General features: G+C 38.2%; 2 protein-coding genes across 5 annotated transcripts in view; one reads left to right on the forward strand and one right to left on the reverse strand.

The window, feature by feature from the left end:
* Nucleotides 1-15856, reverse strand: part of LOC307151607 (uncharacterized protein) — a 33542-nt gene extending 17686 nt beyond the window's left edge. For 2 of the 4 annotated variants that reach the window (XM_079859709.1, XM_079859707.1), the window contains exons 1-2: nucleotides 15721-15856; nucleotides 1625-1698 (exon numbers count right to left, since the gene is read on the reverse strand). In XM_079859709.1, the coding sequence (XP_079715835.1) occupies nucleotides 1625-1690 (66 nt within the window). In that variant the 5' untranslated portion in view covers nucleotides 1691-1698; nucleotides 15721-15856. Of the gene's footprint in view, nucleotides 1-1624; nucleotides 1699-2100; nucleotides 2127-15720 lie in introns of those variants that run through there. The other 2 variants (XM_079859708.1, XM_079859710.1) reach the window with 2 other exon arrangements.
* LOC307151609 (uncharacterized protein) lies at nucleotides 8526-14004 on the forward strand. The gene is made up of 10 exons (XM_079859714.1): nucleotides 8526-11135; nucleotides 11232-11291; nucleotides 11387-11437; nucleotides 11542-11613; nucleotides 11716-11793; nucleotides 11887-11985; nucleotides 12068-12151; nucleotides 12302-12522; nucleotides 12690-12849; nucleotides 12927-14004. The coding sequence occupies exons 1-10, from the start codon at nucleotides 10118-10120 to the stop codon at nucleotides 13070-13072; spliced, it is 1989 nt and encodes a 662-aa protein (XP_079715840.1). The 5' UTR covers nucleotides 8526-10117; the 3' UTR covers nucleotides 13073-14004.
* Nucleotides 15857-16148: the final 292 nt, after the last annotated feature.

Raw genomic sequence — 16148 nt, forward strand, 5'->3', positions numbered from 1 at the left:
CCATTAATACTGAGAAACACACATTGTGGTCACAACATATTTTTGGTTTTATCAAAAGCTTTGATCTCGGCTGTATTTAAATTGATTAATTTAAATTTGTTTTAGATCATTAGACGTGATGTTTTATGCCTCTGAAGCATGTCTGAAACATTTCCTTAGGAGTCACATTCCTACAAAACCACTGTCTGTGAAGTCATGACTGGGCAGTGAGGCAGACACAGACACAATCTATCCCCAAAAAAATGACCACAATATGAACCACATCTACCTTTACCCACATATTATACATCAGCAGCCTTTATATAACTTGTCTTACATTAGTTGTGTGCAGCATCTCTAAGGAAAGTTGTTCCTTGCCAAGATCAGCAAATTGCAGCAACTTTTTGGGAGGTGTAGTCTACTCTAGTGGTTAAATATCTGGGATTGTTGATCCATGAGTTATCACAATCATTCCCTTGAGCAAGACACTCAACCCTAGGTTACTCCCAGCAGTGGCGTACCCCAAATCTTGGCCTCTCCCAAGAGGACTGTCCTTGTATGTACTGCAAAGACATCTGATTTAAAGGGATAGTTCACCCAAAAATGAAAATTATACCGTGATTTACTCACCCTCAAGCCATCCAAGATGTATATGACTATTTTCTTTCAGACGAACACAAAAGTTTTAGTTATATTTAAAAATATCCTGACTCTTCCAAGCTTTATAGATTTAGATTTTGAAGGCCAAAAAATATGCATCCATCCATCATAAAAAATAATTAATACGGTTCCAGAGGGTTAATAAAGGCCTTCTGAAGCGAAGCGATAGGTTTTTGTAAGAAAACCATCCATACTTAAAACTTAATTAGCTATAATAACTAGCTTCCGGCAGACGGCCGTACGCAATGATTTGCGATGGAAGAGTAACTCCTGACCCGACGCATGACGTAATGATGAACGCTGAAGAGCAGACTCAGAGGATAGAGCAAAACAAAACACCGGTCACAAATTAGAAGTCTAAAACGAGAAATTTTAAAGAGAAATGTTGGAAGATTTCAATATAAGAGAAGAGGAGCTTGAGTTTGTTGCACAGCCCTCTTTGTTTAAACCGCGAGAGGCGTCTAAACCTAAGATACTCCTACATCCTACATCGTGTCAGAGTTACTCGCAGTATGCCTGTAGCTAATTACTATAGCTAATAAAGTTTTAAATATGCACAATATTTAAATAATTTCGCTTCAGAAGGCGTACTTTTATGATGGATGGATGCATTTTTTTGGACTGTAAAATCTCATCCCCCATTCACTCCCATTATAAAGCTTGGAAGAGCCAGGATATTTTGTAAATATCTCAGATTGTGTTTGAAAGAAAATAGTCATATACACCTAAGATGGCTTGAGGGTGAGTAAATCATGGGATCATTTTCATTTTTAGGTGAACTATCACTTTAATGGCTACTTAGCCTACTACTTTACTTGTGCTATTTTGTCAGCGTGCCTTGCTGTCCATGTCGCTGAAGGTCAGGGACATTCATTAACCATTTTCCTCTTGTCTGGACATTGGCTCAACCAGTCAAACTCCAAAACTTAGGTCAACAACCACAGAAAGTCAGAAGGTACTGAAATACTGAAAGGATGTAACTTGCCTTCTCATATTTGTTGATGATTTCAGCCCGTTCTTCAGCTATTAGCGTATCAATGTCCTTCTTCATCTCAAAATCTGAAAAAGGAACAAAACAGAAGACTTTTGAGCCAACTGGCTCATCCAGATGCATGGAAACATGTTCCCTGAGTGTTGCTGACATTACTATTCCTCTACTGATCCACCTTCAGGTCTCTTTGGGTTAAACGCATGAAAATGATCCGAGGAATCCACATTCCACCAATATTACAACATTCATCCAAGTTCTGCCAGAAGCTGAGAGACACCCATGTGAGGTGAGGTTGCACAAATGCACATCCATCAAGAGCCAAAAACAGACAAGTGCTGTTATGTCAGCTAATTCTTCAAGCATTCTTTTTTTCAGTCCAACACTCTTGTCGGGAAAAATGCTGGACAAACTCATGTAACATGCAAGAAGACCAGGACTGAAGTCACATAGGCAACCCAACAACAACCCACCACTTTTCTGTGCTGGCCAATTCAGCCTTTGCCCTCCAATGTAGATGACCCAATGTATGGTTCTCTAGTCAGATTCATTCACAAACCCAAGCTTTTACAAGAAAATTGCTAAAAAAAAATAAGCAGCAAGTCAATTTTCATTAATGCAAGGTGGTCAAAGAAGTTAAACAACTGTGCTGGTAAATGAAAGGTTGTAGGTTCAATCCATGAAACCCTCCCCATTGTGGCCTAAAGCAAGACACCCATATTTATGACTTAAAGGGATGGTTCACCTAAAAATGAAATCTCTGTCATCAATCGCTCATGTTGTTCCAAACTTGTAGGACTTTCATTCATCTTCAGATCTCTTTATGAACTTTTTGAAGCGTCAAAGTGGTAGTTGCATTAGCTGTCAATGGGTGGACAAAAATCACTCAGATTTCATTAAAAAATATCTTAATTTTTGTTCCGATGATGAACGAAAGTCTTACGGGTTTGGAACGACATGAGGGTGAGTCAATAATGATAAAATTTTCTTCTTTTTTTTGCGTGAACTATCCTTTTAAGTCACTTTGGATAAAAATGTAACTCAAAAGTCTGACTCAAAAGGTAGACCAATTAGATTCTAGAAACAAAATGTATTTGATCAACTTGGATAATTTAAGAGGATTCAAATTAACTGAGAAGGAAAAGTTATTTAGTCCTGTGAAACTCTGTGGCGACAGCATGTAATCAGAAGTTGACAGAGCAGAACTGACGCAGCTGATACTCACCACCATGTGTTGAAAACTAGCGAGGTCTGTTAGTTCACGCTCTCTGTGGACAGGTGGACTCTTACAGTCTACAGTTCACCAGACAACTGCTCTGCTGAGACACATGGGCACCTTTCTCTGTTTAACCACCTGTCCTATTCAAAACATTAGATCGTATAAATGGAAACCCAAGTTTCCCTTTCAAACTTCTCTTCACTCTTCACTCACACATTTTGTTTTAACCTTTACTCCTAACGGTTTGTACTGTGCACATTTTTTTTCTGTCATTGATTTAAGCTCCTAAATCGATAAGTGAGCTGAATGTTCTTTGGTTGCTAAATGTATTAAAGGAATAATTCATGGAAAAATGCAAATTTTGTCATCATTTACTCACCTTCATTTCATTCAAAATCAATATGACTTTATTTCTTCTGTGTATGACAAAAATAGAAATGCTATTTGATAAAGAGGGGTCATTATATTATTCAGCATTCCTCATTTTATGTTCCATGGAAGAAATAAAATCATACAGATTAGGATTGGGTTAGAGAGTAAATAATGAGAGGATTTTGTTTTGCGAGGAACTATTCCTTTAACACTATGTTGATGTTCCATGGAAGAAATAAAAATGAGCCTATATAGATTTGGATTGGGTTAGAGTATATAACGACAGGAATTTAGTTTTAACACCATGTTGTCTATGGTAAGAAGGAATAGCACTATCCGAATGCTCTCTGCACGTATCACCACCCTCGTGAGAAGTCAAATGTGCCTCAGTAAACAGATCAGTCTTAAGACTTGATCAGGAGCCAAAACACTTTCATTTACAGCGACAGGGAAAGGCTTCTTTGAGAAACATTACGTCTCCTATAAGCTGACCAGGGAAAACAGGTCAAAGAGATGCAAGCATAATTTATTTACCGCAGTCTTGTCTATGAGTCGGGAAACTTAATGGCTTGACAGAAATCATGGGATTAAAAATGTGGGCCACTACAAGTAGGATTATAGCAATGCCTGCATAAACGTCTATCCTTTTGGACAAAAGCAATAAATGGTTTTTCGTGATATTGTGACTTTTCCTCCACACTATTCAAATGAAGGTTAAGCCAAAGCGATTTAAATTTTCTCATGAAACTAAATACAGAGAGGTCACCCGCACCGCAGATCTAAACAAATAACCACATGCTTGCAATTATAAGTGCACTAGGATGCAGCCATTTTTAATTGATGTTTCAGACAAAACCAGTGGCACAATTTTAGTAATTATCTGAGAAGCTCTTGGTCTTTGTTGTGCAAATGTTTATATGTTTAAATGTTAATTTTTTTTGATCCCCATTTGCATCAAACCAATGGATTTTTCACACACATCTAAATTGTGCATCACTGCTTCTTTAAAACTAAATGCCAACTCTAAATCCACAGTTGGATCCTGTTGAAAATGCCATTTGGTGTTCAGCCAAAGGAATACAGGTGTGCCACCGCCAACGTTTGCACGGCAGGAGTGCTTGCTTTGCATCAATCACAGGTCAGTGGCAGGAGGGCAGTGGAAAGGTGCTGACGGAGAAAGATCCTGAATGCCGATCTGTGCGCAGTTCAGCTGTTTTTCCTGGCAGAAGCCAATACTCACACATGCAACGACCAACAAGAGAAATACACAGCCAGAGACGCACTACAGTTTACATGAAAGTGTGAAGAATCACCATTCATGGACTGCTTCAGGTTAGTTTTGAGAACCGAGTACTTGAACTTCCCCATGTTGGCTAAATTCAATAAACTGTGTACAAAAGTGAAGGTTTAGATGCATCATTTTCACTTTAGGTTTGAAGTTCTCACAGTCCGTGGAAAGTCCAACCACATAGTTCGAAGTTGCAAAGCCAAACTACAGAAATCTCACCGAAACTCAAACAAGCAATAAATTAACATACACGTACTATAAATAAATGGGTGTTTTGTAAGATCTCGTGTAAGTTTCTCGTTTGTATGCAATGGATCTTCTGAACTGTTTGCAGTGCATTATGACATCCCTTCTTTGATTCAATGCCAAAAACTACTCAAACAATCAGCAGCATGACACATTTAGCATGTGACACACACTATGAAATATCCCTGAGATACAAACAGTTGATTTAAGGCTTGATAAGCCTTATTACGTACCAATACATCCTAAACTTCTATGCATAAGCCAGTCAACCAATTCCAGAGCAGAGAAAAAAGGAATAAACAATAATACTTTCTTAGTATAGGCTACTCCTTTTGGGTGAATTAACCTTTTAATACATTGAAAATTCTTATTATCTTATTATTTTATGAATCTTATTATTTTAATTGATGGATCAGAATACTTAAGCCATAAAACAATGAAAAACACGTTCATTGTTTGTTGCCCAAGTCTGGCAAATTAACAATAGTAATGTTCTGTTAAAATAGCTCAGCCTATTTCCTATAAACCCAGTTCCCCCCCGGACTCTTCCCCGGGGAAAACTCAAGTGGCCTTCTCAACTAAATGAAAAGTGTATTTCCGAAGAATGTAAGAGTGCCTGAACCGTATCTTAATGTCACAACCATTTTGCAGTGTTATCATCTGACCGACCATAATGAAAAATGGTAGACCACCAATAGCACCACAGAACACTGGCGGAAGAACCTACAGAACTGCAGATTTCCGCTGAAAGTTTGACAGCTGTAGATATCTTGACAACTTTAAAAGGTTGAAGGTCAAAATGAGCCAAATATGATTTGTTAATGACAGATCATTTCATGAGCAAGAACTGACTCACGCCACTTTTAAACCGCAGTTTTCTAAAAGCAGCAGGAAAAAACTAAGCCACAAACCTACTATTAGATGACAGGCTGCAACATGTTCATTTCTTCCCAGATGATCTAATAGAGTATTTCATACACCGGGGCGTTTCATCCGAGGAGGCAAGGGAGGCGGTGTCTCCTCAGAACTGGACGAGAACATAATTGATATTACATAAAACAACGCAAATATTACAGAATGTGACATTAAAAAGTTTAAAAGTCATTTGTTTTCCTAAAGCGGGAGTCCACGTCTCTCTTGCCTCCCCGGAGCCCATTGACTTTTAACAAAAAGTGTGCGGTGAGGTTGATGGTGAAGATGAAAGGGGGGGGGGGGGGGGGGGGGGGGGGGATGGGGTCATTATTTATAGATTTAAGATTAATTAAAAAGTAAGTAAATAACTCAGCCACTTTATGTCACGTCAAAATCAAACTTGAAATGGGCTGAAAACAATCTCTTATGCTCAACAATGCTGCATTTATTGCAGAAAAAAATCACTTTTCTATTTGAATAGTCTTCAGTGTCACATGATCCTTCAGAAATCATTATTTATAATAGGCTGATTTGATGCTCAAAAAATTTATTATCAATCTGGAAACATGAAAAAAAAAAAAAGAGGAATAGAAAGTTCTATTTAATTTAGAATATTTTGTGACATTGTAAATGTCCTTACTGTCCTAACTTTTGATCAATTTAATGCATCCTTGCTGAATAAAAGTATTAATTTATTTTTCCCCCCCAAGAAAATATATCTTACTGACCCCAAACTTTTGAACAGTAGTGTATACAAAGTTACAAAAGCTTTCTATTTCTTTTGAACTTTCTATTTATCAAAGAATCCTGTTTTTATTTTATTTTACATAACTGTTTTCAACATTGAGCATCAAATCATCATATTAGAGTGATTTCTGAATGATCATGTGACACTGAAGACTGGAGTAATGATGCTGAAAATTCAGCTTTGATCACAGGAATAAATTACATTTTAAAATATATTCAAACAGAAAACAGTTATTTTAAATTGTAATAATATTTCACACTATTACTTTTTTTTGTATTTTTGATTAAATAAATGCAGCCTTGGTGAGCAGAAGAGAGTTCAAAAACATAAAAAAAAAATCATACTGATCCCAAACTTTTGAACGGCAGTGTATATGTATGTATGTATGTATATAGAGAAATTGTTAAAGACTTAGTGAGGATGCACATGTGCGCAGCAGACCACACATGTCAGTGATATTGTGGTTCATTAGTTCTCACTGGAGGGTTTCAGAAACAGAAACACATGCTCTGTCGCCCCACTTCCTCTAAATATATTCGAGTTCAACTCAAAAAGAACATCTAGGCCTAATCCACTTGCCAAAGTGTTTGTTATTACACACACAAGAGCAGTCGACTGAAGTGGAAACCGGCGTGGGCCACACCTCGTGCTCTGAAAGAAGGTAAGGAAGTAAGCTGGTGACCACAATGCATCCTGTCCTGAAGTTCAAGGTTTCAGCACGAAACACTATCTCATGGGAAAGACCAGCAATTATTCACCTTTAAAATGTAAAAGTCTGGCGTAGGGTATTGAAACAAAAACACTTTACGTTCTCATGCTGAAGTCACATTAGTTATACCAAATTTACACTGCAAAGGTGGCCTAGAAGCACTTCTGGCGTTCTTTACATGGACGGTCTGATGCTCAGAGGTGGAATAAATGTGTGGGAATAAATACACAGCGACAGCAATTACTACTGTAAGATTTGATACTAGTCATGGTTTAGTCTGGCTTTTATGCAGCATTGCACCTTTATACTGAATTGTGAGCAGGCACAGAGCAGCCTTAACTTGTCTGTTGACGCATCTTTACACAGACAAGTTAAGGCTGCTCTGTGCCTGCTCACAATTCAGTGTAAAGATGCAATGCTACATAAAAGCCAGACTAAACCATGCCTGCTCCGACCCACCTAGAATCAATACCCCAGATAGCAAAAAATATCGGCACGGCTTCTTTTTGCCGCCGGCCCCAAGCTGTCGGCCATAGGTGCGCCCCGCTGGCGGCGATGAAACGTTTGCCGCCGAATACGTCACTCCCATTTCTTGCGAGATGCCGCCGGCGAACAGCCGCCGGGCCGCCGACTTCATTCTCTCTGGCGGTTGCCGCCGTCTAAACGAACCGCGGCCGGCTGGCGGCAAGCCGCTTTGAAATCGACCAGCCATGAGTGAAACTGACAGCATACTTTTCACATTTAAAGCGATTATAATATAATTATTATGTGAATTATATAAATTTTTGTTGTTGCTCCAAAGCCATTAGGGGTTATAACAGATTTGACTCTGATTCCATGATAAGGTTTAGGAAATTACATTTAAATTACTTTGAAACTCTGAAGCGATAATATGTAAAATATATAGAATTATTTTATTCACTTAAGGTGACAATTCTTTACATTTCTTTGATTTATGCACAATTTGAGATGCACCAATAGACCAAAAAGAATTCCTTTTGTAAAACTTACTTGGCAATAAATATCTTTCTGATTCTGATTAGTTTTTAAAATAAATATTTCATTCATGGTATGAACAATTTAGCAGAATAAATGGATGAAGTTAGATTTTTCACCAATGCTTGAAATCAGTGAACAGTGAAAGACATCTGCAACTTGGCCAAAATCTTGGGTTTGCTTTATATTTTTTTATTAATTTGCAACCATGGTAATAGCCTATCTATCATAAACATGAAAATCTCTGTTTTGACCTGAAGGATAAACTCAACGAAAAAGCTAAAATCTCCTCTGGTTTCACAGCTGCGCTGGAAGATTTGTGAAATATTTAGGAATATTTTGTCTGTGTAAATGTCGTTTTATGTCTTTCATTTTTTTCCAACCCTGGTTTTTTTTTTTTTTGACCTTTTACATGTATAAGGGATTAATTTGCAATTGCGACCTGTACAAATGTTTAAGAAAGTGTTAAAGTCCATGTAAAGGCAATGCAAAAAAATGCTAAAAAAAAAAAAAATCTAAACACATTAGAAATGTTAGAAATGTATTGCTTAAACACATTACAAAGACTGTGAACTGTGAAGTACTGAATTGTGGAGTTAGACTGTTTTATAGTTTTTCACCATTGTGTGTTCAGGATTTTTTTGGGCGGGGCTAAAACGGTGGCTCGATGACGCACTGGAGCCACTGAGGCTGGCCCCTCCCCAAACAATATAAGTAGAGCACATTCGCATCAGTTCACCGCGAGTTGCTGTCGACTACCATCATTTAAGTAAGTACATGGTTCCTTTTTGTTTAACGCAATATTATGTTTACATTGGTTTTAGTTTATCTTTGTAAAATCTGTAGTCATCTTTGTTCTTGCCTTACTAGTCAAGCTAAAGTAAGGCTAAAGTAAGCCTTGTTTACAAAGTTGCCGCCATGTTACAAATAACTTTCTGTAATAGCTAACGTTACTTAGTTTCTTCCAGCCGTTGAGTTTTTCTTTTCTTCTAAGATACGAATGTTTATACGAGTGTGAGTACGTATGTGTTTTAAGTTAGTTTTGGTCAGTCGAATTAACTACGTAACCAGTTCCTGAACTAGCTGCTAACAGTTACTTGTATGGACAATTATGCCGCCCCCCATGTGGTAATGTGGATCCAGCAGTAGGTAGCGAAATCTACGACAAGAAAGACAGATCAGTATAACTTGTGTTGTTTTCTAACTAAACAGAATGGTGTATATACCATTAGGTTGTTTTCATTAGGTTGTTTTCATTTGTTTGTTCCGACACGCACGCTGCTAGTCTAGTTCAGTGTTAGCTAACACATGCTGTTTCACCTTTTTTACACACTGAGTTCAAGCATGTTCTACATGTTGAAATGTATCTAGCTTCAGTAGGTAGCCAAAGCTTTACATCTAGAAAGACTAAGTTTAACTTCTGGTGTTTTCTTACACAATAACGTTGTATATAGGTTGTTTAAATGATTTTGTTTGTCTGAACAAATAGCTGCTAGTCCAGTAGCTAGAGTGGCTAGCAAGTGTTAGCTAACACATGCTGTTTTGCCTTTGTTACAGTACACACTGAGGTTAAGCAAAGTTGTTAGTTACGTACATGTAGAAATGTAACTAGCTACTGTAGGTAGCCAAAGCTTTACATTTGAAAAGACTAAGTATAACTTTTGGTGTTTTTTAACAAAGCAGAATGATGTATATAGGTTGTTTAAATTATTTTGTTTGTCAGATCAAAGTATGTTGCTAGTTCAGTTCACAGTGTAGCTACAGTGGCTAGCAAGTGTTAGCTAGCACGTGCTGTGCTGCTGTACTTTAGGATTATGATGAGTTATATTTATCTGAACTGCTGTACTTTTTATGTTTGAGAACAGTGCTGTGTTCACTTGAATCACTACACTGAATTAGTATTTTTTTTTTTTATTATTATAATTTTTTTATACAATTTCACTGTTCCACATTTGGCTGATCATCTTTTTCCCCTACAGCATAGCTACTGTATATTCCTAATGTTAACAATGTGGTTTTGTTCACATTTTCTTGCAGTTACCTTGACCGGAGCATTACTGATTAACTTCACACAAGAGACCTACTGTTGGACAATCGTTTTGGCTTTAAAGGTAAATGCATTGTTAGTCACAATGTCTAGTTACTGGGCCAAAAGGAGACGAATATTTAAAGGAGTTGAGAGGGACAAACAGGAAATTGCAGCTGCAAACGATGCTCTACTTGCTGTTATTCCTGACTTTGACCAAGTAAATCCTCCTGTTAATGAACATCAACATGGAATGGCTACAACAAGCCATGGACAAACTGTAATCCCTGAAGCACAGGAATTAACTGTTGATGAGGTATATGAACCTGGTGACATTTTTTCCTCAAGCACAGAAGATAGTGAAGAGGAAGAGGATTGCCTAAGGACACAATTGGCAGGCTGGGCTATTGACAACATGATCCCCCATGTGGCACTTGGTAAGCTTTTAACCATTTTGTCCAAGGATCATCCAACTCTTCCTAAAGACCCAAGAACCCTTCTGAAAACAGTGACTTGTGTTAAAACAACAGAACTCTCAGGTGGTGTATACCATCACTCTGGAATTGAAAGTGGAATACTATCACAGTTTTTAGTGTCTCCTGAATTGCAGAAGTTGACGTCAGTTTCAATGCAAGTTAATGTTGATGGACTTCCACTTTTCAAAAGCTCAAATGCCCAGTTCTGGCCAGTTCTTGGTTTAATGAGATATTTGGTGCGCTTCCAAACAGGTTCCAGCGTTGAAACGACGGACGATGACAAGAAGGGAAAGCGAAAGAGAATCTCAAATTCCAAGTACAGACCCCAGGCCTCTTCTGATGAAGAGGAGTCTAGACTTCCAGATGCACCAGCAGTGCTGTCGTTTCGACAACCTCTTTTGAGCTTTGAAAACATTGTTCCCGGTAACGAGGTTTCAGTGCTGCCAGATGCTCCAGAAGTTACATCGATTCCTGAAAACCAGGAAAATGTTGAGCCATCTGTAGACTTCAGAGCTGGTATGTAAAATGTATTGCTGTGATGCTTAATTTGTGATCCTGCCACTAAACTATACCCTTTGTAAGATTTTCAAATTTCAGTTTCCTCTTTCTCAGAACCAGGTTTCTCCCCGGTAATCCAGACTCCACTTCACAGAGCCAAGAGTTTGAGTACAAGTAAGTGATGTTATTTGTGACGTTTTTTTGTCTTGGAAACTATTGCTTCTATTTAAGACGAGGAATCCTTTTATTGATAATCTGTTTTTCATTAGGACACTTGACGGGTTACTCGCCGCAGCAGTTTCTGGATGAAAGCTGTCGAGGTGTGTTGTACATTCCATTAGCTTTGCAGAGTTCAATTATTGTTTTCTTTACTGAATATGCCATCTCTGCAGTGAAATTAAAGCTGTTATGTTTGTTCCCCCAGCTCGTCAAGTACTAAGCTTTACACCCCCAGCAGCAAATTTAACCTGCCAGCACATTGGTGAAAACACTGGAGGTATGTAAAACGTTACGCTAAACTAAGTGTTACATTTAAGTCCGATTCATTAAATGTATGCAATAACTTCAAACATATTTTTACGTCAATGATTATCAATAGGAGAAAGTCAGCGCTCCGTTATTGGCCCTTGGACTCCCCTGGCATCTCGTGTACAGCATGAAGTTTTCAGCTATGAAGGTATATTCTAGGCCTATGTCTTAATGTCCAGTGTTTTAACAATATTGAAAATAGTGCCTTTAGTTGTAGTTTTATTATTATTATTTTATGTAGATTTCCAGAGACTCCAGAATGAGAACCAAGCTCTGAGGGAGGAGAACCAAGCTCTGAGGGAGGAGAACCAAACCTTGAGGGAAAGCAATGCACGAGCAGGTGAGAACATGCACTCTTTCTTAAATGTACTTTTTTGTGTGTGATGTAGGTTCAAAATTACCATATGCCTTTCATTTCGTAGCTTCAGATGAAAGCGGCTCACTTCAAGAGCAGGTGAAGCAAGTTGGGACTATGTTGAAGACGTTTGCTCGCACTGGGCAATCAGGTACAACTTGCAAACAACACCTGTGGTTGTTCGTTTAATTCCCACTGGGGCTACCTGTACGTGTAGAAGACCTAGATATAAGTGTCATAGTTTAGTAGTTGAGGGACCAGGACTGACTACTTTATTCTTTTATTCTGGGAACCCCTGTAGGTGCAGATCAGACCCTAATGCTGCGACGTCTTGGAGAGTTTGGCGATGTTGTGCGTAGCATGGACAACAAAATGGACACTATGCTGCAACATTTCAGTGCTAATGTGTCTGTTGGAGAGTTGTCCCTGCCAGGGGATCTGTTACTCCCTCTACACACCCAGGAAGATTTGATGTTGCTTGACCACAGTTTGAGGCAGGATAAAGAGCTCCAGGACCGATTTGTAAGTGTGCTGCTTTCGTTTATAACACCGTAGGGTAATCTAAAAAGTCAAATTAAGATTGTACACTGCATATTTTTCAGTCTGAATCCACAGCCTGTCACATTTTATATTTATGTATGAGAAGCTTTAGAGAAATGTAATTTGTAACACTTTTTTTGGATTTTCAGCTTCGGTTTTTGGCTATCAAATGTGGGAGGGACCTAAAGACAACAGTGTGGCGAATGCTTCAGAGTATCTTCTCTAATCACCTTTCCATTAACACAACCTGGACTGGTGTAGGGGATAAAGTGTGTTTTAGAGACCTGTTCCTGAAGACCATTGTTCAAAGTAAGTTAGATATTTTTTTATATTTAAGTAGGTGTATGGCCCATTCAAATGAAATGACAGATCTGTATTTTCTACAGGGGCCATCCGGAAGAACCCGGCAACCCAGGATGCCACTGATGAGGCGCTCCAGGTTAATGTCATGCGTTACCTCAAAGGAGCATCTGACCGTGAAGGTGGAAAAAGGCGCCGCACAGCTGAGAGGGACCCACAGCCGACCCCTTAAGCCTAGGCTGACTACTGACACCCCAGCATCACTGACAACTGCAACACTTTCTTTATCCTGCAGTCAGTAACACCAAGAAGCCAGAAGTGCCAGACTACACTCACCCAATCCACACTGTTCACTTCACGGATGGTGAGGTTGTTTGTCCTTTTATACAGGCGCACGTGGATTCACTGAAGATATGAGAACTTGGCAACTTTTTTTTAAACTTAATAAAACTGTCTAGAAATCATTTGGATGGTTAAACAACCTGTTCTGGTGAAATTGGTGACTTTCCCCGCACCCCCCAGCGTTCCCAGGCGGAAAACCAACCTTGCAACTTGAGGTCTACCGTCCCGGCAAGATAGAAATTGGAAGTCTCGTGAGAAGCAAGAACGAGCAAGAAACACGAACTGCTTTACGGCAATTCAACATAAACACACACGCCCCCCTCAATACTAGCTAGAATTATACAGCGACGATGGATCATTCACATGTTCCAGCGAAACAACAAAAGAGACGGTTAGAGAAGAAATTACTAGAGTTGCCGAGTTCTGCTTTAATGTCAAAATGTACATATTACACCTGGTACATATTACACCTGGTATTCTGCACTTTCTTTGATACCAAAGATCTCAATTACTTCATACACAATTTGCTGCTTATTTCATTGTTACAGTGCTTAACTATTCTATTTTTAAATATAACTTGTAAATCCTAGATTATACCTCTAATACTTGATATATGCACATTATCTGGTACCAAATATTCTACTTACCGTGACTTTAGTATTGGCTTATTTCATTCCGTCAGTGCTTAACGATTCTATTATAGTTTGTAAATCCTATTTCATACCTGATATTTGATATTGCACATTAACTACTAGTAAAATTCTACTTTCATTCCATCAGTGTGCTTAACTGTTTTTCTATTAAAAATAGCTTGGAAATCCTATTTCATATCTCTGATACTTGATATTGCACATTACCTGGTACCAAATATTCTACTTACTGTGTTAACATTTGCTTTTTTCATTCCGTCACAGTGCTTAACTGTTATTCTATTGTTAAATGTAGCTTGTAAATCCTTGTGCCACAGGTCAGCATTGCAGTTATAATGGTCTGTTCTACTACTGTTTTTACCTCAGTATTTTTATAGATACATTTTATATATTTATATATACACCAAGTTTTGTTTATCACAGATACAAGAGACACAGATCTTATTGCAGCACAGTGTAAATATTGTGCCCTAGGTCAGCAATGCCATTATAATGGTAGGCTATATTCTTCTCCAGAGCTTTACTCTAAATTATTACCACTTATCCTATTGTTAGAAATGGCTTGTAAATGTGATGTTATACCTTGATTTATTTGGTATCCTGCACATTCTTTGGTACCAAATATCCTCATTACTTGTTATAATGTTTACTGGTAATTATTTTCACCCCAGAGCTGACCTCTTAATATTAACAATTATTGAAAGTGTTATAATGTACTTGTAAGGCTGATTTGTTTAACCAAAATTTTATTGGAAACCTGCATGTTCTTTAGTGTGTGTATTATTTTTATGTATAGGCTATATATATATATATATATATATATATATATATATATGTAGGCTATATATATATTTTTTTGTTATTTATATTTCAGTGGTCTGACACATCTTGTTTAAATGACAGTTACTGTACTTTGAAATGTGGAATAAAAATGCCAAATGGATATTTGTCTGGTTTGAGCAATCATTATTCTTGATAAACTGCATGCTATAAATATTAAATATTATATATAGCCAGAATAAGTGGCGGCAGATCGCTCGAAAATAGCGCTTGCCTCCGGCGGGCCGCGGAAGGGCCGCCTTCAATATAAAGGCGGCGGAACGGTGGTTGGCCCGCGGGCCGGCCGCGGAACGAAGGCGGTAGGAAGGCGGCTGCCGCTTTTAAAAAGCGGCTGCCGCCGGCGGTGCGCCGTCCAACGTGTTTGCGATGTCGCCGTTCTGCCGCTTCTACTGCCGCCGGAGCGCCGACGGTGGGCCGCCGACTCATTGCTATCTGGGACAGTTACAACAATGCCACCTCTGAGCAGTATTAAACATCCCGTGTAAAGACGCCTAAATGCCATTTTGGAAGCGCTTTCTGTTCCACCATTGTGGTGTAAATTTGACATATGTAAAGAAGCCTTAATGCACTTAAATATAGTAGAACTCATGGTTAAAAAAGCTGACACGTGACCCGTTATATATTTATTTACTGTACATCCATAATGGAAAGATGAAAAAGCACTTAAAAAGACACAAATGACTGATAGCCTACAATTCATATAAATATCTATGACATAATATGATCTGCCGATGTAAAATGTTTCATGGCTAAATTATATCAACATCAATCGGTTTCAGTAGAATCAAAATGTCGTACAAACTAAAGCCACATGAAGTTTATTTAGCGGCAACTTTTAGTTGTGAAATGGCAACACTACAAACAAGAGCAAGCTATTCTAGCTTCTAGACAAAAGAAACACGTTGAAAGCAAGACTTTATCAGACTTCAGACTGATCAATTGACGTTCATCTGAGAACTCAAGTTGTTTTCACGCACAGACGCGACAGTAAAACACAATCTCATCAAACTGAACGAAAATAAAAACAGCATTATATGAAGTCTTTTACCTTTGAAAACAGACACTCTGCGCTGTTTAATAATAATCTGTGTTCATAATGAAGCCGCTCAACGTGGACGACGAGACTCCACTTCAACTCTGTCAGTCAGATCACAGCAGTACACGAGCGCGCGCGCGCGTGCCTGTGACCGCGGTTCAACTTCACAGATCAGAGCCAAGAAATAGTTTCAGTGTAACTGTAACAATCACAAGAGCTGTAACATCATCAATATATAAATATTGACATGTTTTTTTAAAAGATGTTTTAAACACAGAAATATATGATTGATTTTATATAGTCTTCGACTATTATTATGATGATGATGAAGAAGATGATTATTATTAATAATAATAATATTGGGTCTATTATTACAACACAATGAATTATATGATTCATATATGAACATATGTTTTAAACAATGACTTTTTTTAGAGTAT

The sequence above is a fragment of the Squalius cephalus genome (assembly GCF_949319135.1).
Source record: "Squalius cephalus genome assembly, chromosome: 23".
NCBI classification, from domain to species: domain Eukaryota; kingdom Metazoa; phylum Chordata; class Actinopteri; order Cypriniformes; family Leuciscidae; genus Squalius; species Squalius cephalus.

Bases quoted from the DNA above. Each gene is read 5' to 3' on its own strand.
- LOC307151609 (XM_079859714.1), top strand. From the start codon at position 10,118: ATGTTAACAATGTGGTTTTGTTCACATTTTCTTGCAGTTACCTTGACC. The intron at 11,986-12,067 runs GTGAGAACATGC...TTCATTTCGTAG, and splicing joins GGAAAGCAATGCACGAGCAG to CTTCAGATGAAAGCGGCTCA. The intron at 12,152-12,301 runs GTACAACTTGCA...GAACCCCTGTAG, and splicing joins TGCTCGCACTGGGCAATCAG to GTGCAGATCAGACCCTAATG.